This window comes from Myotis yumanensis, unplaced genomic scaffold, assembly GCF_028538775.1.
Source record: "Myotis yumanensis isolate MYYU_CA2020_CCGP unplaced genomic scaffold, mMyoYum1.0.hap1 SCAF_24, whole genome shotgun sequence".
NCBI lineage: Eukaryota > Metazoa > Chordata > Mammalia > Chiroptera > Vespertilionidae > Myotis > Myotis yumanensis.
In genome coordinates this window covers 9,207,451-9,233,283 of record NW_027223775.1, presented here as the reverse complement: position 1 = coordinate 9,233,283, position 25,833 = coordinate 9,207,451, and the positions used below count along the sequence as shown (strand labels likewise).

At 59.4% G+C, this 25,833-nt stretch overlaps 1 protein-coding gene and 1 long non-coding RNA gene across 4 annotated transcripts in view; one reads left to right on the top strand and one right to left on the bottom strand.

The window, feature by feature from the left end:
• ANOS1 (anosmin 1) overlaps window positions 1-24,027 on the bottom strand; it is a 58,196-nt gene extending 34,169 nt beyond the window's left edge. For all 3 annotated transcript variants that reach the window (XM_070402718.1, XM_070402719.1, XM_070402720.1), the window contains exons 1-2: window positions 23,789-24,027; window positions 5,611-5,658 (exon numbers count right to left, since the gene is read on the bottom strand). In XM_070402718.1, coding sequence (XP_070258819.1) covers window positions 5,611-5,658; window positions 23,789-23,992 — 252 coding nt within the window. In that variant the 5' untranslated portion in view covers window positions 23,993-24,027. The remainder of the gene's footprint in view (window positions 1-5,610; window positions 5,659-23,788) is intronic.
• LOC139000583 (uncharacterized) lies at window positions 15,047-16,828 on the top strand. Its single transcript, XR_011469640.1, has 3 exons — window positions 15,047-15,177; window positions 15,626-15,782; window positions 16,741-16,828. It is a non-coding gene; the product is annotated as an uncharacterized lncRNA (long non-coding RNA).
• Window positions 24,028-25,833: the final 1,806 nt, after the last annotated feature.

Genomic DNA, 25,833 nt, shown 5'->3' with positions numbered 1-25,833 from the left:
CCCACCCAGCAGTCTCCCAGAGCCCAGCCCCTCCCTCCTGCTGGCTGCGGTCTCACTTGTTGCTCAGACAACAACATAAAAAATAATAATAGTAATAAAACAACAGGTTTAATCAGCAGGTGCCCGACCGGGAATCCAACCGGGACATTCTGTTGCAGGGATGCCGCTCAAATCAGCGTCAGTTTGCTTTTACTATATTTTTTTATTGATTTCAGAGAGGAAGGGAGAGGGTGAGAGCGAGAGAGCGAGAGAGAGAGAGAGAGAGGAGAGAGAGAGAGAGAGAGAGAGACACATCAATGATGAGAGAGAATCGTCGATCGGCTGCCTCCTGCACACCCCCCACTGGCGATCGAGCCCGCAACCCGGGCCTGTGCCCTGACCGGGAATCGAACCCGTGACCTCCTGGTTCATAAGCTGACGGTCGGCCATGCTGACCGGGGCCATGGGGTCGACCACGCTGACCGGGACCACGGGGCGGAGCCGGGTGCCCCCTGGGGCGGCCGCCGGCAGCAGCGCACGCACGGGCCCCCTGAGCCTGCCTGCCGGTACCCCCACCTGCCTGGGGGACACATCCCGGGAGGAGGCGGCCCCTGGGAGCCAGAGCGGCAGACGCCGGGCAGCTGGGACAAAGGGCTCAGTTACAGAAAGAGAAACGCAGCCCGGCCAGGGTGGCTCAGTGGTTCAGCGTGGACCTAGGAGCCAGGAGGTCCCCGGGTTCGAGTCCCGGTCAAGGGCACATGCCGGGTTGCGGGCTCCATCCCCCGTGGGGGGCGTGCAGGGGCAGCCGGTCCGTGATTCTCTCTCATCGCTGATGTTTCTATCTCCCTCTCCCTCTCCCTTCCTCTCTGACATCAATAAAAGTATTTTTTTTTAAGAGAAACAGCACAGAGACGGACGAAGGGATGCCTATAACAGAGTCGGAGAACCAGGCCCAGGCTGTGGGGACGCGTGTCAGCAGAGGCGGCGGCCTTGTGGCCACACTGCGCGATCCAAGGAGCAGGACGGGAGTGGGGGACCAGGGGGTCCAACGTGCAGCCCCAGAGGGCGCCATCCCCCTAACATCCCCCCAGTCACACAGCTCCGTGACTATGTCCACTTCTCCTCCTGGCATCGCCGGAATCCGACACCGTCCTGGGCACATAGTAGGTGTGCAAGAACGAGCAGGGCGTGAGTGAAGGAGGAGACTCAAAACCGTCACTCATGGTGCAGCTGTGAAGCCTCGGCTGTTTCCCAGGGGGGGCGCCCGGCTGTGGCCCTCGGGATGATGCAGCGAAATCCCTTTGGCCTTGACCTTGAGGGGAATGACCTCCGTGGCCCTGGGCCTCCGCTGGGGCCCCCAGACCCTGCCCGGCCTCACGTGCACGTACAGCCCCAGGGCCGGAGCTGACCCCTGGGTCTGCAGCAGGGGGTCTGCACGGACAGGTCCAGTGTCAGCAAAGGCTGTTTATACCCAGAGAGCGCGCTGTCCGTCCAAAGCCCTCCCCAGGCGGAGAGGCCGTGCCTGTGCCAGGAGATGCCCCACCAGGGGATGCACGGGGCTCCCCCAAGGCCCTGGCCCCCACCCGGGCACAGAGGGCTGCACCCGGACCCAGGGAATCAAATCGTTCTGATCGGATCGGCCGAAACCTCGCCCGCTGGGGACGGAGTCCATGGATGCTCCTGGCTTCTGGCTTGGTCGGCCCTGACCCACCCTGGGGGTGGGGGGAGCACAGAGAGCCTGGGGCATGTGTCCAGCGGCCGGGGGCCTGTGCCCTGACCGGAATCGAACCCTGACCGCCTGGCTCCTAGGGCCGACGCTCAACCCCTGAGCCAGGCCGGCCGGGCACGGGCTCCGCTAAACACCCATCTGTGTTCCCGGAGCCGCCGGGCTCTTGGTGAGGGACGGGGTCCGAGGTGGCCGAGACGTCCAGCCCACGGATGAGGCCCCCAGACTTGGCGTCCTCTCTCCCAAGGGCCTTGGGGGTGGGGGTCGCTCCGTGCCCGCGGCGCCGGAGAAAGGCAGGGCCAGCGTCCCGGGCGCAGGACACTGTGCTCACTGAGGCAGATAAACGCGTGAAAGGGGCGTTTAGTTCCCACAATGGCCCCCCCCCCCCCCCCGACATCTCTGGGCAGGGGCGGGGGGGAGCTCTGGGCAGGGGCGGGGGGGAGCGAGGGTTACCCCGAGTGCAGGCTTTTCTCCGCTCACACAGGACGGGACAATGTGCCGCCGTGGGGGTGCAAAAGGCCAGCACCCATGCGGGCCCCTCCCCGGGACACGGGCACGCACCCCCCCCTCTGTCCCCCCCAGCGAGGGGCCTGGGTCCCCCATCTTTTGTGCATTTGCTTTCTCCTGGGAAACAGCTCAGGCAGCGGCAGCCACCCAAGTTCAATCAACTTCTCAGCGGGAGAACCGGCGGCCGGCCAAGGGCCAGCTTCAGGCAGGCCTATGGGGACGCACAGGGGCCAGGGCCGGCCGGGCGGCCCCCTCCCCCTGGACAGTGCCCCGTGCACCCCACAGCCTCCTGCCCCCTGGACGGCGCCCTGTGAACCCCACAGCCCTCTCCCCCCTGGACGGCGCCCCATGCACCCACAGCCCCCTGACCCCTGGACGGCGCCCGGTGCACCCCACAGCCCCCTCCCCCCTGGACAGTGCCCCGTGCACCCCACAGCCCCCTCCCCCCTGGACAGTGCCCCATGCACCCCACAGCCCCTCCCCCTGGACGGCGCCCCGTGCAGGCGTGCAAGGGGCTGACCGGCCCCGTCTGCAGGTGCCGATGCCTGACCCGGCTCAGCTGTCCGGGCCCGGCGTCCAGCTCCCTGATAGACGTTCCCCGGGGGAGGCCCGGCCGGGAATCCGGGCCTGCTGTGGCCCGAATGAAACACCCGCTGTTTAATGAGGCCACACGCTGGGACCCCCACATTTCCGACCCCAGCCAAGCTCCTGCCAACATGCAGCTGGGTCCCGGGGAAGGGAGGCCTGGGGTCACGGACATCACCCCAGTCGCTGCCCCTGAGGCGCTGGCCTGGGCGCTGAGGGCGGGAGCCGGGCTCCCACACGGGGCTGTGTCTGCCGCCCGTCACCTACCGCCAAGCGGAAGGGGCTTCGTAGAAACCAGGGCGACATTTACTGCCAATAACAATGATGGTGATGAGACAGAGAGAGAGAGACAGAGAGAGAGAGAGAGAGAGAGAGAGAGAGAGAGGAGGGGGGTCTTACACACTGCAGCCTGTGAGCGATCCTTCGCTGCACAAATGGAGAATGAACTCGCCCGCCCCCGCCGCCCGGCTCTGAGCTCTGAAAGGCGCCGTGGAGAGCGGCCCCTTCATTATCTGCCGTGAAAGCCCGTCCCCCCGACCGACCGACGGGCTCCTGGGGGACTGAAGGTCTGTGAGGACCGGGCTGACCCGGGCGCCCAGCGCTGCAGGCGGACAAAAGCCATTGGCCCTTGTGCTGGGCCCCGCCTCATCCCAGCAAATCCGCAGCATTTCCCCGTTTTCATTGCATTTTCCGGCTTCTGTGCCCAGTCACAGCCTGTGTGCCCAGGTGCCCCAGGCTCCCGCAGTCATGGGTGATGCCCACGGGGATGTTGGTCGCTGGTGCAAAGTGGGTTTCGAAATCCAGGGGATTAACCAATTGCCCCATTCGATGAGTTTCCCACAATACGCTCTCTCTCCCAGTTAATTGGTCATTTGCCAACGGGAGCAACAGGTGTGGGCGGGAGCCCGGCTGGCGTGGATCAGTGGTTGAGCGTCGACCTATGAACCAGGAGGTCAGGGTTCGATTCCCGGTCAAGGGCACCTGCCCGGGTTGCGGGCTCCATCCCCAGTGCGGGGCGTGCAGGAGGCAGCCGGTCCGTGATTCCCTCTCATCATGGATGTCTCTCTCTCTCCCTCCCTCTCCCTTCTTCGCTGAAATCAATGAAAATATTTTTTTAAAAATATGATGGACCAGAGGTGCTAGTCAACATGAGCTTTTCCTTGCAGTCGGCTACGGAGAGTCTGTGAGAATCGTACAAATAGTTGGATTGTGCCTTAAAACCGGGAACGCGTCTGTGATTTTGATGGGCGGTTTCCTGGAATCGCAGAGAGTGCGTTTTGGGGGTGCCCGGTTTTCACACCCCCTCCTGAATTTCACGAGAAACGTGGGTGTCCCTGGGCCCCTGTCGACGGACCCCCAGCTGCTGCCACATGAGCCAGCGAGCATCTCACAGCAAACAAAGACCCTCAAGAGCCACGGTGGGGTGTCTTCCCGAGGCGGAGCCTCCCCTGAGTGTCCCAGGAGGCCGCCCAGATTTTCACCCCAGCAAAACCCCGCCCTCCCCGCCTCTCCACCGGGCTCTGAGCCACCTGGGGCGCTACGAGGAGGTTGGAGCAAAAGGCCAGGCACCAGCCCGGTCTCCCCCCAACCAAATGGGAAGCAACGTCAAGGGAGTGAGTTATGACCCTTGGGAGGAGGAGGTAGGGCAGGCGACAACCACCATCAGTGCCCGGGTTGCAGGGGACAGCGCATTAAAGACTAAACCTTGCCCGGCGGGCGTGGCTCAGTGGGCTGAGCGTCGACCTGTGAACCAGGAGGTCAGGGTTCGATTCCTGCCCCGGGCACACGCCCGGGTTGTGGGGCTCGATCCCCAGTAGGGGGCGTGCAGGAGGGCGGCCGGTCTGTGATTCTCTCTCATCATGGATGTTTCTCTCTCTCTCTTTCTCCGTCTCTGAAATCAATGAAAGTCTATTTTTTTTTATTTTTTAAAATATATTTTATTGATTTTTTACAGAGAGAAAGGGAGAGAGATAAAGAGTCAGAAACACCGATGAGAGAGAAACATGGACCAGCTGCCTCCTGCACACCCCCCACTGGGGATGTGCCCGCAACCAAGGCACCTGCCCTTGACTGGAATCGAACCCGGGACCCTTCAGTCCGCAGGCCGACGCTCTATCCACTGAGCCAAACCAGTTTCGGCCTTGAAAGTCTATTTTTTAAAAATATTGACAGAATAAGGAGGAAAAATAAGGCAGTCGTTCCAAATACCGACACAAACATGGATCTTGATTTCAGCGGTGGCTACGCTAATTGCAGCTGCACCTGTGAGAAACCCCATAGACGTGTGTGTGAGTGTGTGTGTGTGTGTGTGTGTGTGTGCACGTTGCACCAACGTCAATTTTCTGCTTTCATCATGTTCTACAACAGTGGTTCTCAACCTTCCTAATGCTGTGACTCTTTCATACAGTTCCTCATGCTGTGGGGACCCCCAACCATAGAATTATTTCCGTTGCTGCTTCATCACTGTCATGTGGCTGCTGTTATGAATCGTCATGGAAATATCTGATCTGCAGGATGGATTTTCATGGTACACATGGAACATCATTAAAGCATAGTGATTAATCACAAAAACAATATGTGATTATCTGTGTTTTCCGACGGTCTTAGGCGACCCCTGTGAGAGGGTCGTTCGACCCCCAAAGGGTTGGAGACCCACAGGTTGAGAACCGCTGTCCTACAATATCATCAGATGTAACGGCCGGCGGGCACCGGGCGAAGAGCGCCTGCCACCTCCCTCTACCGCGTCTGCGACTCCCCGTGACTCTGTCGTTATTGCAACATTAACCGCTTTTTACGGGAACCCGGGCACATACCTTGGAGCACTGCTTGTGACTCTGGCACCAGTCCAGGGAGCCGTTGTTCTGCAACGAGAGAATGACACGTCGACAGGGTTACAAGGGCAAGGCCGTCCGACGGGACCCGCCACGCATAGCTGTGTGTGCGAGCGGCGTTTTTAAAGATCTGCACCAACAGGAGCCGGACGCTGGCATCCTGGGAGGTTTCTCTCTCCCTAAAACGGTAAGTGGGGCCCGGGCGGTGTGGCTCAGTGGCTGAGCGTTGGCGACCTAGGAACCAGGAGGTCACGGCTCGATTCCCGGTCAAGGGCACAGCCCCGGGTTGCGGGCTCCATCCCCAGTAGAGGGCGTGCAGGAGGCGGCCGGTCCATGGTTCTCTCTCATCATGGATGTTTCTCTCCCTCTCTCTCTCTCCCTTCCTCCGAGCACGGAGCGCAGACCCGCAGGACGATGGGCCACAGACAGCTCCTGCATACAGAGATTTGGGTCAAGTCAGGAGCTGGGCGCCCTGCGGCTCCTCATCTCACACGGTTCACAGCGCGTTCGAGCTGCGCAGCCGGGCCTCACGTGAAAAGCCGCCTCCCCCCCATTAGTGGAGGTGTGACATGAGCCGGAGACTAAGGAGCCCAGGGCCTCAGTTTACCCCCAATATAGCAAAGGACGAGGTCGCAGGAACGAACAAAATCACACACACACACACACACACACACACACAGACACAGACCATGTCACGTGGCCTGGCATCCACTCAATAGCAAACAAGTATTAGGACAAAGGCAGAGGTGGTTAGGGGCGATCAGGCCGGCAGGGGGGAGCAGTTAGGGGCGATCAGGCCGGCAGGGGGGAGCAGTTAGGGGCAATCAGGCCGGCAGGGGGGAGCAGTTAGGGGCGATCAGGCCGGCAGGGGGGAGCAGTTAGGGGCAATCAGGCCGGCAGGGGAGGGCAGTTAGGGGCGATCAGGCCGGCAGGGGAGAGCAGTTAGGGGCGATCAGGCAGGCAGGGGAGCGCAGTTAGGGGCGATCAGGCAGGCAGGCAGGTGAGTGGTTAGGAGCCAATGATCCCAGATTTCGAGAGGGATGTCCGACTACCGGTTTAGTGTGGGATCGGGCCTAAACCGGCAGTCAGACATCCCCCGAGGGGTCCCGAATTGGAGAGGGTGCAGACCAGGCTGTGGCCCTCCCCCATGCATGAATTTCGTGCACCAAGCCTCTGGTCATAACACAAAAAGCTCTGTCGTTAGAACGAGCCATCTGGGGCACCAGCGAGCAAGCCCAGAAGAGGATTTGATTGGAAATGGCTTTTATTTATGACTGAAGAGGACATGTCCCAGGAGGCTGGGAGATTAAAAGATAATCCATGCAAGGTATTTAGCAAAATACAGAGGCGGATGTGGGGGGGGGGGGGCATGGTTAGGTTATCGATGTTCCTTTGTTGGTCTGCATGGTTACTGTTTGTCGTCGTTGTTTTCTCAATATATTTTTACTGATTTCAGAGAGGAAGGGAGAGGGAGAGAGAGAGAAACATCCACGATGAGACAGACTCATCCATCGGCCGCCTCCCGCACGCCCCCCACTGGGGATCGAGCCTGCGACCCGGGCACGTGCCCCGGCCGGGAATCAAACGTAACTTCTTGGTTCGTAGGTCGACGCTCAACCACTGAGCCACGCCGGCCGGGCTCAGCTGTCTTGTGACCTCATTCAAGGAGCTTTTCCATGTAGAAATGATCTACACACACACACACACACACACACCACACGCACCCCCAAAATCTGTCTGCTTCCTCTGTGCTGGGAGTCTCCTGTTTTCTCAAATCAGCCCCTCCCTCTTCGAGCTCCTGCACCCGCCAGGCCTGTTCCTCCATCACTCAGGGGCCTCCACAGAGGACTTCTAAGGAGCCTCCTGCCACCCTCAGGGGGTGGGTAAAGCCCCGATGAGCTCCCCGTGTGGAGCCCAGGTGTGCGCACCGGCCCCTCACCTGTGCCGCTCACCTGGCCTGCTCCTGGGGCAGGTGGGCCCTGCAGAAACACCAGCAGCCATCGCATTGCAACCTCCCGCCCCCGGGGGGTAGGGTGGGGGGCGGAGGGTGGGTTCAGGCACAGCACAATCCCTTCACCAGCTAAGCCGCCCGACCACAGGGTTTGCGGTGAAGTCTTGCTCTGGTCTAAAGCCAGACACACAAAAGGACGAAGCGCATTAGGCGGGAGAGACGCTGGCTTTGGAGGATCATCCCTGGCCGCCCCAACCCCGTCCCGGGGGGTGGCGATCAGACAGCAGGGATCGCCCGCTGTAACGAGCACACGCCGTCTCTCATCGGTGTTGCCAGATCAAACGGGCGAGGCCTTCAAAGGCCTGACAGAGCGCCGTCGCCGGCCCCCTACGCCCTTTGCACAGCACCCGCCGAGTTTCCCCGTCCGCGGCCTTCTGATATTTTCCCCCTTGAAGCAAACATAATCCTTCAAAAAGCTCAAGTGAAGGAAACCGGTCAGCCCTGGCCGGTGCGGCTCAGTGGGTAGAGCGCCGGCCGGCGGACTGAAGGGGCCCGGGTTCGATTCCCGGTCAAGGGCACGGGCCCAGGTTGTGGGCTCGGTCCCCAGTAGGGGGCGTGCAGGAGGCGGCCGGTCCATGATTCTCTCTCATCGTGGATGTTTGTTTCTGTCTCTCTCTCCCTCTCCCTTCCTCTCTGAGATCAATAAACATATAGTTTATTTTATTTTTAAAAATATATTTTATTGATTTTTTTTACAGAGAGGAAGGGAGAGGGATAGAGAGTTAGAAACATCGACGAGAGAGAAGCATCGATCAGCTGCCTCCTGCACACGCCCTACTGGGGATGTGCCCGCAACCAAGGTACGTGCCCTTGACCAGGAATCGAACCCAGGATCCTTCAGTCCGCAGGCCGGCGCCCTATCCACTGAGCAACACCGGCCAGGGCAATAAAAACGTATTTTACAAAATGTGCGTCACCAGGAGAAGATGCCAGTGGGTCACGCCCGCTCCACAAAATGCCATGAACGCCCGGAAGCCTTCGAGACAGGAGAAATGGGTTTTGCCGAGAGACGTCCCACCCTGAGCAGGTGGACGCTCTACCCACTGAGCCACACCGGCCAGGGCTGACCGGTTTTCCTGAAACGTAATGGCTAACCTTTCCCACGGGACTCAGGTTACACAGGGCGGACGTGTGAGCCACAGGCGGGCGGCTATGAACGGAACAGCTGAGGCCTTGTTCCCGGGACCTGATCCATGAAGACAGGTCCCCGGAGAAGGGCAGCCGCACGCTCAGGGACACAGCAACGGGTTCGGCCGGCGGGGCTCAGGGGTTGAGCGTCCACCTAGGAACCAGGAGGTCAGGGTTCCACTCCAGGTCAGGGCACGCGCCCGGGTTGCAAGCTCGGTGCCCGGTGTGGGGCGTGCAGGAGGCAGCGGATGCATGATTCTCTCTCGTCATGGGTGTTTCTTTTCTCTCTTTTTTTAATATTTAAATTCTTTATTGTTTAAACTGTTACATGTCTCCTATTTCCCCCACTGACCTCTCCCTGGCCACTCCTGCCCCCCAGCACATGCCCCCACCCCCCTGCTGTCTGTGTCCATGGGTTATGCTCATATGCATGCACACAAGTCCTTTGGTTGATCCCTTTACCCCTCCCCCGCCTTCCCTCTGAGGTTGGACGGTCTGTTCGATGCTTCTCTGTCTCTATTTTTGTTCATCAATTTATGTTGTTCATTATAATCCACAAATGGTCATGTGATATTTATCTTTCTCCAACTGGCTTATCTCACTCAGCATCATGCTCTCCAGGTCCCTCCGTGCTGTTGCCAATGGTAAGAGTTCTTCCTTCTTCAGGGCTGCGTAGTATTCCCTTGTGTAGATGCACCACAGTTTTCTAATCCACTCGTCTGCTGATGGGCCCTTAGGCTGTTTCCAGATCTTAGCGATTGTCAATGGTGCTGCTATGAACATAGGGGTGTTTCTAGGTTCTTGGGATATGTTCCTAGAAGTGGGATCACTGGGTCCAATGCGAGTTCCATTTTTAGTTTTTTGAGGAAACGCCACAGTGGCTGCACCCGTCTGCATTCACACCAGCAGTGCGCGAGGGTTCCTTTTTCTCCGCATCCTCGCCAGCACTTGTCATTCCTTGATGTGTTGATCTTTTTTTCTCTTTTTTAATATGTTTTTATTGATTTCGGAGAGGAAGAAAGAGGGAGAGAGAGAAACATCCATGATGAAAGAGAATCCTGGATTGGCTGCCTCCTGCACGCCCCCTACTGGGGATCGAGCCCACAACCCGGGCATGTGCCCCTGACCGGGAATCGAACCGTGACCTCCTGGTTCCTAGGTCGATGCTCAACCACGGAGCCACGCCGGCCGGGCCCAGCAAGCCCTTCCCCAGGGGCCAAGGTCCTTTGGGATGCGTTGCCACCTCCCTTCAGGTTGATTCATTTTTTTCCTGAAAATAAGAACTGTTTCTCCCCGAGATATCCACCAAAGAACGCATCATCTCAGTATGTTTTCACTTGGCACCTGGGCCATGTTCTCATCCGGGCTTTTAAAAGCAGCGTTAGCCCTGGCCGGTGTGGCTCAGCGGATAGAGCGTCGGCCTGCGGACTGAAGGGTCCCGGGTTCGATTCCCGGTCAAGGGCACATGCCCGGGTTGCGGGCTCCATCCCCAGTGGGGGGCGTGCAGGAGGCGGCCGATCCACGATTCTTTCTCCTCACGGATGTTTCTCTCTCTCCCTCTCCTTTTCTCTCTGAAATCAATACAAATAGAATTTTAAAAAAACAAAATAGATAAATAAAAGCAGCCCTAGCAGGAAGCCGTGCGCCCCCACCAGTGACGCGTTTTGCAAAAAAACAGGTCAGCACCGTTGCAGGGTTTCCACGAGGAACCGAAACCGTGAGGGAAGCAGAGAAAAATGCACGAGGGACGCGGAAAACCACCTAGGGACGTAACCGGGGCTGGTCTGGGCGGCCCCCCCGGACTGTCGCTGTCTGGAAAGATATACGTGCTGTTTACTGTAAGTGACACTGAGTGAGGAGGGGGGTTTAGGAGTCGCCGCAGAGGAGGAATTTTAGCAGAAACGAAAGGTGGACGTTGTCTCCATGGGAGGGTGTGTTATGCGTGAACAAAATGGAAGAGTAACAGGGAGAAATGTTAGCAAAAACGAAAGGCGGACCGGCAGCCGGAGGAGCAGGGTTCAGGAGGTCGCCAAGTTCGCTGGACGTTCAACCTTGTCCGGCCGGGGAAGGGTGGCGTGCAGGAGGTGTTCTTATGCGTGAGCCGTTAGCCTGAGCAATTAGAAGCTGTTTTGATTTGTTGGTTTTTAACATATATATATATATTATTGACTTTTTACAGAGAGGAAGGGAGAGGGATAGAGTTAGAAACATCGATGAGAAACATCGATCAGCTGCCTCCTGCACGCCTCCCACTGGGGATCGAGCCCGCAACCAAGGTACATGCCCTTGACCGGAATCGAACCCGGGACCCCTCAGTCCGCAGGCCGACGCTCTATCCGCTGAGCCACACCAGTCAGGGCAAAAGCTGTTTTTTTATTCCTCACTTGAGGATCTTTTTCCATTGACCTTTTGTCAAAAATATGTTTTGATTGATTTCAGAGAGAAAAGGAGAGAGAGAGGGAAACATCAATGATGAGAGAGAATGATGGATCGGCTGCCTCCTGCACGCCCCCTACTAGGGATGGAGCCCGCAACCCGGGCATGTGCCCTTGACAGGGAATCCAACCCTGACCTCCAGTTCCTAGGTGGACGCTCAACCACTGAGCCACACCAGCGGCGGCCTGAGCTCCTGGAATTCTGACTTCCTCGCCGTGACTCACAGGACCTCCCGGGACCCAGACCCCTGCGGCCCTCCTGCAAGTGGCCAACAGCCGCCGCTACGCCAACTGCCTGTGTGGCCGGGCACCCCTGTCACCCCGTCTGTGACAGCGTGAGGTTAATTCCCACAAGGCCAGGCCCGTCCGCCCCGACCAGAATGCGATCCCAGATCCCCCTGGAAATGTTTGTAAACGGTGGCATTCTGCGTCGATGACACCGTGTAATTACTCGTCGGAGAAGAGCGCTGAGGGCCATGGAATCCGTCTCCCGGACGAAAACAAGACACGCAGAATGCGCTAATGACATGTCATTGTCATCCAACACCAGGGGCTTCCCAAGGAGGGGGGTACAGTGTCCCCGGGGCCTGGTATCCATCGTACTGGCTTTTCCGCCCCTGAGTTCCTAGCAAACCTCTCAGATCCAGTGCAGAACAAAGGGGCCCGGCCGGCGTGGCTCAGGGGTGGAGCGTCAACCTAGGAACCAGGAGGTCACGGTTCGATTCCTGGTCGGGGCACATGCCTGCGTTATGGGCTTGATCCCCCATAGGGGGCGTGCAGGAGGCAGCCGATCCATGATTCTCTGTCCTCATGGATATTTCTCTCTCTCTCTCCCTCTCTGATCAATAAAAGTAAATAAACCTATATATATAAAAGCCTAATATGCAAATTGTCCCCTTGAGTGGGAATTTGACCCACTGGGAGCTCGACCGCTCGCTATGACGTGCGCTGACCACCAGGGGGCGGTGTGGAACGAAGGAAGGCCCTGGCCAGCAGCCCGGCATCCGGCAGCCGCTAGGGACCCTACCTGTGCACAAATTTCGTGCACCGGGCCTCTAGTGACTAGATACATAGCAAAGGGGACCTTCTACCTGCCGGCATTTGATGCTCATTCCCTAATTCCTCTAATAACTCTCCCCAAAATGACGGCAAGGCCCAAGACAAAGGCCGACACCACATGAGAATCACGGGAGCACCTGGGAGCCAGACCGAACGAGACAGCAAACGAGAAACACGCACGGTCCGCCTGTTGGGAGCGTCAGAGGGAAGGTCATATATGACTTGATTTCATAATGTGCAACAGCGGGACACTGAGCCCCCGGGAGTCCTCTGTGACATTCCTGCCCCAACCGGGACTCGAACCCTGACCTCCTGGTTCACAGGTCGATGCTCCACCCCTGAGCCACACCGGCCGGGCTCAGAGTAATTTTTTAAGATGTTTGCATTGATTTCATAGAGGAAGGGAGAGGGAGAGAGAGAGGAAGAGAGAGAGAAACGTCAATAAGGAGAGAGAATCATGCGTGGGCTGCCTCCTGCACGCCCCCTACTGGGGATCGAGCCTGCAACCCGGGCAGGTGCCCTTGACCGGGAATCGAACCGTGACCTGCTGGTTCACAGGTCAGGCTCTACAGAAAGTTTTAGGAACACATCCTGGAATACACACCATAAATGCTAGGCTAATGTCAGAGCGAAATCTACCACCTTGTTCAACCCCTAGAGGCCGGAGAGTCAATATTTAGACGCGTTGCGTTTTATTTGCATGGGTGGGGGGGAGATCTAAGCAGGTGAAAGAATGACTAGAAATCCCCGTTTTTCCCTTTTTTGTGTGAAAAACGGGATTTCTGTCTCGCTGTTTGCTGGTGACGCGTGCTTTCTCCCGGCGCTGATGTATGCGACGTCCGTTGGAGAGTGGGGAACGATTAATCACACCCACAGGCCTAGCGGGGTCGGGCCCATTCATCACGGTCTGCGTGACCTTCACAGGGACTTCCAGAGGGAGGGTGCTATAATGAGGGGTCGCCGGAGAAGACATGATGAATGGAGGGTGGTGGCGGAGACAGAGCGGTCACCGCGGCCGGGGACAGACGGCGCCCGCAAAGACATCAGCTCCAAGGACAACGTGTTCCCTGCAGGACCGTGAGCACCAGGTGGGTGTCACAGCCAAAGGGACAAGTCAGGGTCTGGCGGCCTGGCCGCCTTACACAGAAGCGATCCATCCAGGACTTCAAGCTTCAGCGGAGAAGTTCTGAGGGGCCAGGATGTCAGGACTGTCCCCCGAATGAGTAAAAACAAAGAAGTAACCAAGCCCTGGCCGACGTCTGGAGGGAAAGAGGCTGCAGACAGGGAGGTGGGCCCGGCCGGCGTGGCTCCGTGGTTGAGCGTCGACCTAGGAACCAGGAGGTCAGGGTTCGATTCCCGGGTTGCGGGCTCGATCCCCAGGAGGGGGCGTGCAGGAGGCAGCCGATGCGTGGTTCTCTCTCCTCATGGATGTTTCTCTCTCTCTCTCTCCTCTCCCTTCTTCTCTGAAATCAATAAAAATATATGTAGTTTAAAAACAACAAAACAAAAACCAAACGAAGGGCCAGCAACGATGGAAGCGGAGTTTTTCCTCGTTGCATTTTACGGACGCAAGTGCCTCAGCCTTTCCTGCATCCTCAGGGGGAGGCATGAGGGAGCAGCTTCCCAAACGCCCATGTTGTACGCGAAAGAGGATTTTGTGGGTGCAATCCGTTGATGGGTGGGTATATTGGAGTTTATTCTTTCAAAGAAGAAATCTGAATATGTAATAAGAGTCATAGATAGATGGATAGATAAATCAGGGGACAGATAGATCAGTAGATAGATAGATAGATAGATAGATAGATAGATAGATAGATAGATGATTGATAGATAGATAGATAGAGAGAGAGAGATAGACATGTAGATAGGTAGGTAGATACATATGTAGATAGATAGATAGATAGATAGATAGATGATAGATAGATAGATAGATAGATAGATAGACAGATAGATGATTGATAGATAGATAGAGAGAGAGAGAGATAGACATGTAGATAGGTAGGTAGATACATATGTAGATATAGATAGACAGATGATAGATAGATAGATAGATAGATAGATAGATAGATAGATAGATATGTGGAGAGATAGATGTGTAGATAGATACATAGATATGTAGATAGATACATAGATATGTAGATATGTAGATAGATAGATGATAGATAGATAGATAATAGATGATAGATACATAGATATGTGGAGAGATAGATGTGTAGATAGATACATAGATATGTAAATAGATAGATAGATAGATAGATAGACATGTAGATAGGTAGGTAGATACATATGTAGGTAGAGAGATAGATGTGTAGATAGATACTTAGATATGTAGATAGATAGATAGATAGATAGATAGATAGATAGACAGATAGACAGATAGATAGATATGGTATTCAGATGGATGTATACATATCTAAATACTAGAGGCCCAGTGCACAAATTCGTGCATGGGTGGGGTCCCTCGGCCTGGCCAGCGATCGGGGCGGATCGGGGCCACGGGAGGTTGGCTGGGGAGAGGGCCCGAGGGAGGTTGGCTGTGGGAGTGCACTGACCACCAGGGGGGCAGCTCCTGCATTGAGCGTCTGCCCCCCGGTGGCCAGTGCACGTCATAGCGACTGGTCATTCCGCCATTCGGTCGATTTGCATATTAGCCTTTTATTATATAGGACTATATATTATCCAAGCTCATGCCTCGTGAATAACAGGAATATGAGTTTGCGGACAGATGTCTGTTCCCGGGCAGTCAGTCCCCCCTCTGATCACGCTTGCCTGTGGTCCAGGTGACGGCTGTGAATACACTCTGTCCGGCGTTCTCTCTCCTTCCCTGATTCCGGATACAGAAATGCAGAAACCACAGGGGAGGCGATGTCCCCACTTCCTCACAGATTCCGGCCCCGTGGGAAAAGGACGTTCCAGGTGTGTGGGTCCTTTCCTGGAGTCATCAGCCTTCGAAACGGCACAGCCGAGTGTCCCAGTGAAGGGAGAAGGGAGGGGGGAGGGGGGAGAGGGGAGAGGGAGGGAGGGCACGGCAGGGGGAGGGGGAGAGGGAGGGAGGGGAGACAGGGGTGAGAGGCAGGGACAGAGGAGGCATTTGTATGGGGTCGGGAACTTAGATCTGAGAGGCCGAGTCCTCACTCTAAAGGGCGCAACCAGCCCAACACGGGGGGGAGGACATGGGAACCAGACAAGGACGGTTTTCACGGGGGCGACGCGGCCCTTCCCGGCCACTGGAGAAACTGAAAAGCATCCTGGCTCCCACCACGTTGTCGTGGCAACCGCCTCCGACTTCCTGCTCCCCTTTCTGACGGTAACCGCCCAACCCCGGCCCGGGCATAAACTTGGCCTTGTCCTCCTCCCCGTTCAGCTCCGGAAGGCAAGCCCCTCGTGGCCGGAGGGCCGGGCGCAGTCTGTGACTCCGTCTCTGTGTGAGCCGTCCATCCGTCCGTAGGGCAGGATGCCGGAGCAGGAGTGGGTCGACCAGATGTCCGTCCGGCTGGTGGTCGTCTGCCCCTTGCTGCACAGTAGGTCTTTCATGCACGGTGCACAGAGCTCTGGCCCCCGGGGGACACGGCCGTCCAGGGGCAGGCGAGACAGGAGGAAGCTGGACAGAGATGGGCAGCTGCCAGGAAAGCAGGCGTGGGCATCCTGGGAGCTGGGCCGGTGCTGTGGGCCGGGTCCCTCAGGAGACTGGCCACACGTCCAGGTGTGGAGATGAGGCAGGTGATGACGACGATGGTGACGGTCGTTTTATCATCATCCCCGCCCCCTGCATGAGGGGGTGCTGCAGGGAGAGGGCCAGGTGTCCCACAGACCCCAACGGGGCAGGGCTCCCCCCGCCCACAGTCTGTGGGTGAGGAAACGGAGACGAGGAGAACCTGGCCCGTCTGGGAAGCGAGCTCCCGGCCCCGAGACGCAGGCCTCCTGCGTCCAGGGAACCCGTCCAGGGCACAGGGGCGCGTGTCCGTGTGAGGTGCATGTTCTCTCGCAAATCTCTACCCATGTTTCAGGTTTGCACGTCCGGCTCCACTTTCTCTCGGGGCCCGAGTACGAGCAGCGTGGCTCAGGGGTTGAGCGTCCGCTTATGCACCAGGGGGGTCACGGCTGGATTCCCAGTCCGGGGGACATGCCCCGGTGGCGGGGGCTCAAACCCCAAGGGTCACGGGTTCGATTCCTCGTCACGGGTTCGATTCCATGTGCCTGGGTTGCAGGCCCGATCCTAAGCCCTGGTTGCGGGGAGGGGGTGTGTGGGAGGAGAACAAGAAGGACAGGGAGGCCCTGACTGGTTTGGCTCAGTGGATAGAGCGTCGGCCTGCGGACTGAAGGGTCCCGGGTTCGATTCCGGTCGAGGGCATGTACCTGGGTTGCGGGCACATCCCCAGTGGGGGGTGTGCAGGAGGCAGCTGGTCGATGTTTCTAACTATCTATCCTTCTCCCTTCTTCTCTGTAAAAAATCAATAAAATATTTTTTTTTTTAAAAAGAAAGAGAGGGAAAAGAAGGAGCAGGAAGAGCAGGTGGAAGAAGAGGAGGAGGAGGAGAACAAGGAGAAGGAAGCGGAGATGAAGGGAGAGGAGCAGAGGGCGTGCAGGCGGCCAGTGGATGTGTCTCCAACATCAGTGACCGACGTGTAGACTATGACAGCGGAGCAGGAAGGAAGGTGCAAACCGGAAACAGAGGTAACATCCCTGAACCGCACATGGCAACAAACTCCCGCCCCTGCTCTTGTCCCGGACGGACGGACGGACGGACGGACGAACGCCGGGATGACGGATGGGAGCCTGGAAAGTGATGAATCGTTGCCGTCTCAACAGATGCCCTCCCCGTTCTGCGTTTCCGTTTCTGGACCCCGGGGGTTGTCACTTGTTTGGGAATTAGCCGCGGGATTTCAAAGGGCAGCAGCGGTCGCCGGGCGCGACAGTGAGGAGGAACTTGCTTTTTTTTTTTAACTTTTCCATGGCCGTTTGCCTAAAGTAAAGGCTGCAATCCCCGGATGTTGTGTGACGTTTTTATTTTATTTTTTAATATGTTTTTGTTGATTTCAGAGAGAGGGAGGGGAGGGAGAGGGAGAGGGAGATAGAAACATGGATGATGTGAGAGAATCATGCATCGGCTGCCTCCTGCACGCCCCCTGCTGGGGATGGAGCCCGCGACCCGGGCGTGTGCCCTGTGCATGTGCTGGAGTGAGCCAGCGAGCCGCCTCCGCAGCAGCAGCTGTCTGACCGCAAGCACACACGTGTGACCCTGTCAGGTGCCCCTGAAGGCAGGCGGCTGGGTGTGTGCGTGTGATGTAGGGGGTGCAGCTCCGGGAGGGAGGGGAAGGCAGGAGAGGAGGCGGGGGAGCTGGTAGGGGTGTGTCTCAGCCACAGCCCTGCCTGAGCCGGTCCCAGGCAATGGTCAGGGGCGTGACGGGGCCCCCCCAGCTGACCAGCCAGTGGGCCTCCCTCTGCCCTCAGTGGCGAGCCCTGCCCGTGACCAGCCCTCATCCAGGGGGCGACGCCTCAGTTCCTGCAAGATGCACCCGGGCCAAGCTTCGTCCTGAGGCAGCATCTGCAAGCCATTAGCAGCCGGATTGGGAGCCCGGCCGCCGGCCAGGGCCAGGGGTCACCATGCCCAGCTGCCGAGGGCCCTGCCCTGGACCTGTTCTCACTGTCTCAGCGAATCCAAAGGAAACCCCACTTTTTCCGAAGATGCCGGTGCAGAGAACAGAAATGTCAGGAACGTGCGTTGGACCCGTTCGCTCCGACGGCGCGGCGGCCGCAGGCTGGGCTGGGCCGGGGAGACCCACGGATGTATCTGATGGGCGCAAAGAGGAAGCGACTCACCGGAGGATGTTTTTTCCATGGATTTTTAAAAATATATATTTTATTGATTTTTTACAGGGAGGAAGGGAGAGGGAGAGAGAGTTAGAAACATCGATGAGAGAGAAACATCGATCAGCTGCCTCCTGCACACCCCCCACTGGGGATGTGCCTGCAACCAAGGTACATGCCCTTGAGCAGAATCGAACCCGGGACCCTTTGGTCTGCAGGCTGACGCTCTACCCACTGAGCCACACCGGCCAGGGCTAATGGTATATATATATTTTTAAAGACTTGAATAATAGGGACATGTTTCACATATTGTCATTTCAAGCCCCCGCCCGCAAAACCGTGTAAGAGTCAGATTTCGGGAAAGTAACGCCAATTGCAACAGGAAACACCCCCATTTCTAGGTCAATACTCGCCGTGCCCATTAACGCTCCTAAGTCTCTCTCCCCAGCCCTCACATCGGCGCCCACGCACAGGGACACGCACACGGGGAGCTTACGCAATGAACCCGCGTGAGTCCACTCCAGAGAAATATCACCACCGACGCGTTCATGATGAAGATTTTAAGGTGTGAGCATCTGCACCAATAGCGTTAACTTTTTAATTCAGGCCTCCACACACGCACACACGTTTTAAAATATATAAACTATATAAATATACACACAGTATTAGTCCTCTAATGGACAGTGTAAAATGGACACGCACAAGGCTGCGAGCGTTTTCCAATGTGTTTCTGAAATGTTCTAATAAGACTGACTTTTTAAATGTATATACACTAGAGGCCTGGTGCACAAAATTGGTGCATGGGGGCAGGGCGGTCCCTCAGCCCAGCCTGCACCCTCTCACAATCCGGGACCCCTCAGGGGATGTCCGACTGCCGGTTTAGGCCCGATCCCACACATCCCTCTCACAATCTGGGACCACTGGCTCCTAACCACTCACCTGCCTGCCTGCCTGATCTCCCCTAACCACTCGCCTGCCTGCCTGATCGCCCCTAACCACTCGCCTGCCTGCCTGATCATCCCTAACCACTCGCCTGCCTGATCATCCCTAACCGCTCTCCTGCCTGCCTACCTGATCGCCCCTAACCGCTCGCCTGCCTGCCTGATCGCCCCTAACCACTCGCCTGCCTGCCTGATCATCCCTAACCACTCGCCTGCCTGATCATCCCTAACCGCTCTCCTGCCTGCCTACCTGATCGCCCCTAACCGCTCGCCTGCCTAATCATCCCTAACCGCTCTCCTGCCTGCCTACCTGATCGCCCCTAACCGCTCGCCTGCCTAATCATCCCTAACCGCTCTCCTGCCTGCCTACCTGATCGCCCCTAACCACTCGCCTGCCTGCCTGATCACCCCTAACCGCCTCTGCCTCAACCCCCACTGCCTCAGCTTCATCTGGAAGGTCATCTGGAAGGACGTCCAGAATGATGTCTGAAAGGACATTCAACTGTCTGGTCTAATGAGCATATCACGCTTTATTATTATAGATATAGATATAGATAGATTTTTTTTTATTGATTTCTGAGAGGAAGAAAGAGGGAGAGAGAGAGAAACACCAATGATGAGAATCATGGATCAGCTGCCTCCTGCACGCCTCCTATTGGGGTTCGAGCTCGAGATCCAGGCACGTGCCCTTGACCAGGAATCGAACCCTGACCTCCTGGTTCATAGGTCGACGCTCAAGCACTGAGCCACGCTGGCCGGGCACAGTAAGACTGACTTTTAAATCATGTTCCAGGAGAAGCACTGCGTTAGAAACACAGAAACTGTGTACAGCATGAGCTTGAGGGTGGCCTTTCTCCCTTCCCCCCCCCCCCGCCCCCACCCGACCACACCCTTCCCCCGGGGCTCCCCAAACACCTGGCCGCCCGCAGACACCTCTTCACAGGCCACGCCCTGGCTGAGTGCACTCCCCACAAACCACTGAGCCGGCTGACCTGGGGCCTCGCACATCTTAATTGTTTGTTTGCTTTTCCTTGGAGGCCCGGCTGCTCCTCTGAGTGGAAGGAGCTAATCAGCAGCTTAGCTCCCTTTTGCCAAAACAAACAGCTCCCAATTACCGCTGGGAGCAGCCTCCCTGTGTCTAGCGGCAGCCTAGCCACCCCAGGGACACCACCAATACCTCTCTGGGGCCCTGGGGCACCCGAGGCTGCCAGCACCTGCAGGTAGCTTCCCGCCAGGCCCCACCCGCTTCTCCCGCTGCCCTCTCTCCAGGCAGAGAAGCTGCACCGTCTCCCTTCCGTGCAGGCCGAGCGGTTTTATTTTTCAGTCTTTATCGTTGAAAGTATGACATATGTCCCCTTTCCCCCATGAACCCCTGGCAGCCCGCCCCTGCCCCACACCCCAGGCCTCCCCACCCACCCCCCATTGTCTGTGTGCATGGGTCATGCATCTATGCACACAAGGTCTTTGGTTGATCCCTTCCCACCCACCCATCCTCCCCGCCTTCCCGGTGCTTCGATGTCTCTGGGTCTGTTTTTGTTCATCAGTTTATGTTGTTAATTGGATTCCACGTAGGAGTGAGGTCGTGGGGTACGTGTCTTTCTCCGACCGGCTCAGTTCGCTCAGCATGATACCCTCCAGGTCCCGCCGTGCTGTGGCGAATGGTAAGAGTTCTTTCTTTTTCAGGGCTGCATAGTATTCCATGGTGCCAATGGACCACAGCGTTTTAGCCACTGGAGGCAGGGAAAGCTCTGGAGCCGCCTTTGAGGAAGCAGAGGCCGGGAAGGAGCGAGTGGCAGGCGTGGCAGGCGTGCCAGTCCGCAGTGAGGTGGTCCCCCCACAGGTTCGAGGCTCAGCTGACTGCTGCCACCACCCGTGGTCTCCACGGCGACCCCCCAGCCTGCACAGGGCAGGGAGTCTCTCTCCAGGGAAGGGAGAGTCGCCTAAACAAGATCTCACCCTTTTCTCTCTCCTTCCACTTTCTAGTGCTGTGGTCGGCAAACTGCGGCTCGAGAGCCACATGCGGCTCTTTGGCCCCTTGAGTGTGGCTCTTCCTAAGCCTTAGGAGCACCCTCATTAAGTGAATAGCAATGTACCTACCTACATAGTTTAAGTTTAAAAAATGTGGCTCTCCAAAGAAATGTCAATCGTTGTGCTGTTGATATTTGGCTCTGTTGGCTAATGAGTTTGCCAGCTCCGTGGGCATGAACCAGTGCCGTGGCCCGTGCTCAGCAGGGCACCTGTGCCTGGGGCTCAGGCTCCATCGCCCCCAGATTGAGGCTCTCAGTGGCTTCCCCTCTGCGTCTGGTATGTGAAGTCCGGTGGGTGTTGGAGCCTCGGGTCACATGGCGCCCACTGGCCTTCCCAGGCACGGTTCCCGGCTCCCGGCTCCCTGGCACCCCGGCACCCCAGGCCTCACCCAACCTCTCTCTGCTCACGCCTCGCCTCACGTCTCTGTCACCTTCTGCTGCCTGCAGGGACCTGGGCGCGGTGCCTGGAGGGCCTGGGCGGGCAATGCCCACGCTGATGGCTCCCAGAATATAGCGGTGGCTGTCCTCCCCCCGCCCCCCCCCCCGCCCCCGGCTGCCAGCACCTGCTGTGTTTGGTGGGTGGCCAGTCATTGGCGTCCGAGTGTCCCCGGGAACTGGCCGATTGCCCATCCTCATGCCCGCAGGCAGCTGCACCAGGGAGGGGTTGGGGGCTCGATCCCCAGTGGGGGGCGTGCAGGAGGCAGCCGGTCCATGATTCTCTCTCATCATGGATGTTTCTCTCTCTCTCTCTCCCTCTCCCTTCCTCTCTGAAATCTATAAAACTGTGTGTTTTTTTTAAAGGGGAGCAGGAAAGTGAGTCGATGTGCAATCAGCGTGTGCTGGTGCCATGCGGGAAGGGGGCCTGGATACAGGTGCGGGCAGCCTCCCAGCGCCTGCCTGTGCGGGCACCGAGCCCTGCCTGCCCGGCGGGCGCAGCTCATTAAAATGTGATCAGGATTCCCCGGCGCTGTGCGCGCTGTCAGCAGTTTCTCTTCCGAGGGAAACCCCGCCAACAGCCCACAAGGGGAGCCTTTCAGGGCGCTGCCCTGGTTTCACCGGCTGCTCCGAGCGCTGAAACCAGAGAACAAACGCGCTGCGGCCGCTGGCGGCTCCGCACAAAGAAGCAGCAAGAAAGAAAAGGAGACTGTTTCTTCCCCAGGAGGGAGCGCGCGGCCCTGTTTTGTGGCGTTTTTTTTTTTTTCTGTAGTTGAAACAGCAGCGTGGGTGACCCTCCGGGCGGGGCGGGGTCGGAGCCAGGTTGGCGGCGGGGGAGGCGCCTCCTCCAGGAAGCCCTCCAGGAATGCCACCGCCGCGGAAGACGGGCCCTCGGTCCTCCCTCCCCCACATCCAGGGGGACCGCGGAGCTGCCCCGGTCTCGGAAACCGCTACGTGTTGCTTCTTGGAGAAGAAACAGAACCGCACACTCAGGCAAATTCCTCAAATCCTACAGGGAATCTCCACCCGGAGCGGACTTTTTCCTCCTTTTTTTAAAAAATGTTATTGTTGATTTTTAGAGAGAGTGGGAGGGAGGAGGGGGAAAGACAGAGAGAGAAACGCCGATGTGAGAGAGAGACACATTGATTGACTGCCTCCCGCAGGCGCCCCGACCAGGGCTGGGCTTGGAGCCGCAAACCGGGGCAAGTGCCCTTGACGGGATTCGAACCCGGGACCCTTACGTCCGCAGGCGCGCGCTGAGCCACCCTCGCTGGGGCCAGCCTGTTTCTTCAGGGCAGAGGCCTCCCACCCCCACCCCCACCCCCGCCTCTGCCCGTCTCCTCCCGACCTCCCCAGGGTTCCCTGGGGCGAGAAGCCGGACCGACAACAGGTGGGAAGGTGAGGGCGGGGGCGAGGGCAGATGGAGGCCAAGGGCGCAGGAGAGGACGGGTTCAGAGAGCGCACGCTTGGGGCCCTGGGGCGGGCAGCTGCGCGGTGCGCCTCCGCCCAGCCCCTCCCGGCGGCCGTGCGCCCCCGCACCCGGCCCCGGGTCCCCACTGGGGTCCCGCCACTGTGCCAAGCGCACCTGCCCCCCAACACACACACACTCACACACGCTCCCCACCCTCGGGGGTGGGCGGATAATGACGGACCCCCGGATCTGCTGGGAGCATCCGCACGCCGCCCCTCTGGCCTCGCGTCCCCTCCATCTCTTCCGAATTCACTGACAAGACCCCGAAGCGTTGGGGCTCAGAACGGGGGCGCGCGCACCACCACGCCCGGCCCCACGCTCCTCGGCCGGGGTGCCCTCCCCGAGGCTCGGAGGCTTCAAGCATCGGCCCGCCGGCACCTGCGGGGCCGGGCACGTCGCGCGGGTCCCGGGCGCGCCCCCCGCCTCCCGCCTAGCTCGCTGCGCCCACGGCGCCGAGGCCCCCCCGGAGCACCCGGCCCCGCCTCGCCACCAGCGCCGGGTCCGCGCGCGCCGCAGTCCCGGGGAAACTACCGACCCCACACGCCCACCGTCGGAATCTACCGGGCTGCGCTCGGTCCGCAAAGACAGCGCCCGCGGTGGGCCGCCGGGGGAAGGCAGCTGGGGAGGCGGGCTGCAGCCCTGCTTCTCTTTTCCGCTGCGGGAGGCGGCTGGAAAGAGGGTCCGAGGCCCCGGGCAGCAAGTCCACGCGGAGGGACAGCGGACCTGCCGGCCGCGCTGGCGAGAAGTTGGGCGCCGAGGCCGAGGCGCGCGCCCCCGTGCGTCCCCGTGCGCCCCCCGTGCGCCCCCGCGAGCCCGCAGCGGCCGAGGCCGGGGAGACGCCGTACCTGGAAGAGCTGGAAGAAGGCGGAGAGGCGCGTGAGCTGCAGGCTGAGGCACCGGGAGGCGCAGCGGGCGCGCGGGACGCTCCCGGCCGACCACGACTCGTCCGGCCGCCGCGCCGCCGCCCCCGAGCGGGCCGCCAGGCTGCGCCCGCAGGCCGCCAGCCAGAGGCAGAGGGTCAGCGCCGCGCCGGGCGCCCGGGGCACCATGGCTGCGGTGGGGCGCGGGGCCGAGGCTCCCAGCTCCGCCGGGGACCGCGCGGCGATGCGACTCGGCTGCAAAGTTCAATCATTCAACTCCAGCTCCGGCGCTCCCCGCCCGCCTCCCGCCCGGCTCGGCCTCGGGGGCGGGGAGGTGGTGACAGACGCCGCGCCATTGGCTGGGAGGAGAGTGAGTGACAGGGGGGCCGGGGGGTGGGCGGGTCTAAGGGCTGCCAGCCTGGGCGCGCGCAAAGGGAGGGCGATGGTGACGGGTCCCCAGCGCGCACTCGTCTCGGGGGGCTCGGCCTCCCACGCCGGCTCCTCCACCCGCCGCGCTCGCTCCTTCCTGCCCCGCCATCCAGGTCAGCGTCAGGTGTGGACACGCCCGGGCCTGGGCAGGGAGCTGCGGCCTTGGGAAGGGGGGTTATGGGGCCCCACTGCGTCCGTCCACGCTTTGCGCGTCTGGCTTTCCCTTCCCAGGTGGTGGGCACTGGGCACGGGCTGAGCCAGGCTGGAAAGGGTCCAGGTGCGCACTTGGAGGTTTTCTTCCTTCCTCCCTCCCGCACCCCTTCCCCCCTCCCATCATCCCTCCTTCCTGCTTCCTTCTCTCCCCCTCACCACCCTGCCCTGCTCTCTCCTTGCCCCTTCCTCCCTCCCTCCCTGCCTTCGCCCCCCCTTCTTCCCTTATGATTACTTGGAAAAGGGCCTGAGTACATAGCACCTGGCATGCGCTAAGTGGGCCCACCTGCTTCCCCAGGTGTGGCTTCTAGAAGCGCCGCTCGCCCATGGGAGCGAGTTATTCACACCAGGAATCTATCCGCAACCCCCTCTCCCCCTGGCACCTGCCCCGCGCCCCTCCATTCTGCCTTTCAGCAGTGAAACGGCTGCCTTCGTCTGTTGGGATCTTCCCCGAAGCTTGTTCGCCACGCATGTCCCCCCTGCCAGACGGGGCCGTGCCGGAGACGGGCCAGGGGCATGTGTAACACGCCCCCCGGCGCACCCTCTCCCCTCCACCCAGCTCCGCGGGCAGTGGCACTGCTGAGCCCTGACAAGCCAAGCACAGGCGCAGGCCCAGGGGGAGCAGGAGGGGACCCTGGAGGCCGGACCTGGGCAGGGGGGGGGGGGGGGGGGGGTTATGCAGCACAATCGAGCCAACAAGACAGATGCTCCCCGCCCCACACCCCCATAGTCCATGTGGAACAACTGACCCAAGTCTCCCCATTCCCAACCAGGAGGGCCTCCAGGTTCCAAGCCCAGGGCCTCGGTGAGCACCCAGCAGGCACCCAGCCTCATGGGGGACACAGCTCCCAGGGCCTCTGTGAGCACCCAGCAGGCACCCAGCTCATGGGGGACACACCTCCCAGGGCCTCGGTGAGCACCCAGCAGGCACCCAGCCTCAAGGGGGACACAGCTCCCAGGGCCTCGGTGAGCACCCAGCAGGCACCCAGCCTCATGGGGGACACAGCTCCCAGGGCCTCAGTGAGCACCCAGCAGGCACCCAGCCTCATGGGGGGACACACCTCCCAGGGCCTCGGTGAGCACCAGCAGGCACACAGCCTCAGGGGGGACACAGCTCCCAGGGCCTCCGTGGGCACAGCCAGGGCCCAGGGCACCCAGCCTCATGGGGGACACACCTCCCAGGGCCTCGGTGAGCACCCAGCAGGCACCCAGCCTCATGGGGGGACACACCTCCCAGGGCCTCGGTGAGCACCAGCAGGCACCCAGCCTCAGGGGGGACACAGCTCCCAGGGCCTCCGTGGGCACAGCCAGGGCCCAGGGCACCCAGCCTCATGGGGGACACACCTCCCAGGGCCTCTGTGAGCACCCAGCAGGCACCCAGCCTCATGGGG